Source organism: Humulus lupulus, chromosome 2 (genome assembly GCF_963169125.1).
Source record: "Humulus lupulus chromosome 2, drHumLupu1.1, whole genome shotgun sequence".
NCBI classification, from domain to species: Eukaryota; Viridiplantae; Streptophyta; class Magnoliopsida; order Rosales; family Cannabaceae; genus Humulus; species Humulus lupulus.
Window position 1 is genome coordinate 7117524 of NC_084794.1, and position 4289 is coordinate 7121812.

A 4289-nucleotide genomic window follows, 5' to 3' on the forward strand; every position below is an offset into this window, starting at 1 on the left:
GAATCCAGTTCAAAATTTTTGAGTTTTTGGGTGATTTTGGGTTTTGGGTTTGGTCGGGTCGGGTTGGGTTTCGTCAGGTTTCAGGTAGGATTGGTCCAAAAATGGGCTTTGGGCCGAAAATAAGCATTGGTAAAAAAAAATTCAAAAATACCATTTTTTGATACTTTTTGAATTTTTTTTTATTTTTCACATGTTTTTTTAACTTTGTTATTAGTTTTGTAATGTTGATTTTTTACAAATTGGGTCTTGGCAATTTTTTTTTAAAAGAACATTAATTTTTTTGATAATTAAATTTTTTTTAATTATGTTTGAATGTAACCCTAACCATGTTGGGTTCGGATCGAATTTCACCCGAATTTGATAGGTTTGCAAAAATTCAGGTTTGGTCAGGTTAAATGTTCACCTCTAGCGCGGTATGTCGTAATTGTAATTTAATATCTTTCATATATGTTAGATCTAATATTAAATAATATTAATCACAATATATATTATATAGTGTTGGACACCATAGGTCGAAATAGCTATGCTCAATATCACCACGTGCAAGGCACATGCCATGATCCAACAAGAACTCATAGAAAAATAGAGACGTAAAGAAAACAAGTAACCAACCACTGCCATTTAGAACAATTAAGCTAAATTGATATTTAAGAAAGATGGTGATTTGAATTTGACACTAGAAACCATATGTAATCAGTTTATATTATGCAGAATGCCACAAATTTTCACAAAATTTTATTTATGACTAGAATATTTATATATATATATATATATAGAGCTTCTTCAACTTTACATGATTTTTGGCATATGTGAAGTTTGGAGTATCCAAACCGAAACTTCATATAAATCTTGGCTTCTTCCTTCAATCTACATTGTACTAATAATAATATCATCAAGGCCTATCATTTACAGCAATGGCAGGGCTCATTTTCTTCTTCCTGTCACTAAAGCTACGGCAAGATATCAAGCTAGGAAGGCAGCATTGTGAAGACCTCATTGGTTTCTCCTCATCCCTTATAACCATTTCTCCAATGGGAGTCCATTCACTACTACACACAGAGTTAGCTCCAGAGACGAAAGGCGTGCCACGGCCAGATTTTGGTGGAGGGATGTCAAGACCAACGGCTTGCTTTGCCTCAGGCGTCCCATTTGCCGTGTTGCTCGCTTCTTCCACATTCTCCCTCATGCTCTCTTGGAAAAGTTCAAGCAACCTCTTTTTCCTCTCTGTTGGTGGTGGCGCAGGTGTTACCGAGCCTGGCATTCTGTCCTCAAATGGGGTCTTGTTGTTAACTCGAGCAGAACCTGTTGTGAAGCCTCCGTGGACTGGTGTGTTACCACGAGATGGGGTGAAATCTAATTGACACATTCAAAGTGGGCTATGTTACAAGGATTCAACAAAGTTAGTAACTAAAAGTAACCAAATAAAAAAACAGAAGCAAAGTGAGTGATTATTAATGCTCCTCTATTTGCCGATATGCCAAGTTTCATCTTATTCTTCAACTTATATAGTGTTTGGAACTATTACAAGAAAGGCATAGTGGAAAGACATTAGGAATGAAAGACAAGATATGGCTTCAAGAAAGTGAATATATTCTTACTTACCACCATTGACACTATAAAAATCATCGTCGCAATCAGATTCCAACCAAGGCTGGGAATCGAAAAAGGCTTCCTCTTTACTACCTGTAAAGAAGACAAGGCATATAACTTCATTTCCAATATGAACACAAATGATTATGAAGCCACCAAAGGGCACAAAGCATATCTTAAACATGATATACACTTTTGAAGAAGACAATAAGTATTATTTTAATCAAAAGTAATTAAGTAAAAAACACGTGATTAGGACTTATGATGCCATTCACTGTTACTAGAAACCAGAATAAAAACAGAACCAGTCAGTGACAAGGTCAGTTCATTACTAATTAGGAAAGATTCATATAAACAAAACATAGTGCTATCTGTGAACTGGACCCTACATAAACATAGCCAAAGGGTCCCATCTACCACTTAACCTTGACCATGATCCAGAACAATCCCAGAGCCATCTACAGCAAGATGCTTTGCCAAAAGATAGTGCAAAACTAATGGCCCCCACTTGCATACACCTTTTCAAAACTAAAGAGAGGCATGGACCAACACTCAATATAAGTCCTCAATAATAATCTAGGTGTGATCTTTTCCACCAGTACCAAAATATCTATGCTTTCATGGAAAGGCTAAGAAAGTTGTTTTTACCTCTCTTGCCATTCCTGAGATAGTCCTGTGAAAATCTAGGATATAAACATTCACAAGCAGACATGAGGTTAAAAGGGTATTTTTCATGTTAGCCTCCACTCACCATTATGTGCAAATAATCAAACAGTTATAATATTTGGTGGACAAACCAGAACCACTTACTCTTGAATAGTATTCATAGAGAATGAATAGTCAATAAAGATGGTTTTTTTTATATTTTTTCTGAGCCCACTTGCAGAAAATAGAGAATCACCAAATATATTAAATTCACAGAATTCATAAAGCATTTGAACAAATCTCTATCATTCCAATTTCGGAGAGCTAAATTATATTATAAAGTAAAATGAGATTAACCCAATAACTCTTAGTGTTACAAAATCCATCAAAACAAAGGAGGTAAAATCAATAAGATTTACTTGAATATCCAGCCTGAAAAAGTCCCTTGAGAGCACTAGCATAGCCCACAAAACGTAGTATATACAAGCAATTATTAAACAAAAACATAATTACTATATCCAAATTAAGGTACTAAGTCAACCCAGTTAAATATCAATATTAAAACAAACTCTGAAACATGCTTGACCATCCATGCCCCAATCACAGACCCCGGAATACAGTCAGTCAGGCATACACTTCCCAGAATTATAAACTAAATTAAAAAGAAAAAAGAAAGGATCTTCATTGTACTGACCATTTTATAAGACCAACTCAAGCAAAGGCACAGGATATATAATCCAAGATCTTTAATAACAAAATATGAAACAAAAAAATAAAAGAAGAAACTTTTTTCTTTTTCTCAGAAGATCAAAACGAAACCTCCCCATCAGATGTTAAGATGTATAAAACAGTTCAGAAAGGTTGGAGTTGTATACCATAATCCCCAATAGTCTTGGACAAAGGAGAAGGAGAAGGAGACCAAGGTTTCAAAGCAACATCCTTGATCAGACAGTCACCACCAGCTGGTTTTTCTTTGACCGGTGAAGGTGGGATCCCAAGCTTATCGTTTTTGGATCCAAAGGACAGTCTAAGCTTCATGGCTGTGTCTGAGCTTCTATGGGTTGATGCACAAGCACCCATAATCTCTCTCTAACTCAACAAAATGGCTCTGGACATAACTACCCAGATGGAGATAAACTATTATTTTTGCAGAAGAAGAAAAGTGGAGGGTGGGTGAAGAAGAAGAAGAAGAGACCCTTTTTTGGCGTTACTCTAAGAAGTGAGAATAATGCTTTAGAAAAAAATATATAAACAGAGAGAGAGAGAGAGAAAGAGGACTTGATAGGGAAGTTATAGCACAACCCAAATAACCAATGTGCTTTGTCTCGCTCTGCAAACTCTAGTATTGTTGATTTTACGGAGATGGGTCCCTAGAAATGTGAAAATCAAGAGAGAGAAGGGCAAAAAAATAATAATAAAAAAAATAAAAATCTAGTTTTATAATATTTTGGGTGGAGGGTTGTGGGGTCTAGTGATGATCGACTTTTTGTCTGTGATTTTTGTGCAAAAGCTTGCCTTTTTGGACTCTTTGAGGGGCTCTTCTTCTTATTCATATTTTATCACCATGTGACCCTTCTTCTTTTTTTTTTTTTTTTATAAGGATTTACTGCCAAAAATGCAGACTTTGAATTTAAGGAGAAGATTTTGGAGCTTCTGATTTAATTCCGGACCAGAGAAGACGCCAAGGATGAGTGGATTTCAAGAGTCGTAATTTATGATGTAATGGTACATGTTTATGCATTTATATTTATTATTTGACTATGAGAATTCTTTTTGGAATTAAATCAGTCTAAATTTACAATAAATAAATACAGAGAAATGAGGGAAAAGAAAAGAAAATTACTGCTTGGAAAGTTGGTTTGGGGAGTTGAAGCACTAGCATGGTACAATACAGGTCATAGTTGACCTGAGCCACCACATGAAAGTGCAAAAAATAAATTAGAATACCTTCAATCAATCATACGCAAATTATGCGATGTACAATGTACATAATATTAATATTAATTAACCAAAATCTCACCCACCAATCTTGCTTTAATTCTATTCCATTTGAT

At 35.1% G+C, this 4289-nt stretch overlaps 1 protein-coding gene across 1 annotated transcript; it reads right to left on the reverse strand.

The window, feature by feature from the left end:
- Positions 1-686: 686 nt before the first annotated feature.
- LOC133817094 (uncharacterized protein At3g27210-like) lies at positions 687-3502 on the reverse strand. Its single transcript, XM_062249484.1, has 3 exons — positions 3111-3502; positions 1603-1683; positions 687-1353 (listed from the first exon to the last, which is right to left on the reverse strand). Exons 1-3 carry the CDS (start codon positions 3313-3315, stop codon positions 893-895), a joined length of 747 nt encoding a protein of 248 aa, XP_062105468.1. The 5' UTR covers positions 3316-3502; the 3' UTR covers positions 687-892.
- Between the last annotated feature and the right edge of the window lie 787 nt (positions 3503-4289).

Excerpts from the sequence above, each read along its gene's own strand:
- LOC133817094 (XM_062249484.1), bottom strand. The coding sequence starts at position 3,315 with ATGGGTGCTTGTGCATCAACCCATAGAAGCTCAGACACAGCCATGAAG. Across the intron at positions 1,684-3,110 it reads CAAGACTATTGGGGATTATG|GTAGTAAAGAGGAAGCCTTT; the intron begins GTATACAACTCC and ends TCTTCTTTACAG. Across the intron at positions 1,354-1,602 it reads TTTTTATAGTGTCAATGGTG|ATTTCACCCCATCTCGTGGT; the intron begins GTAAGTAAGAAT and ends TGTGTCAATTAG.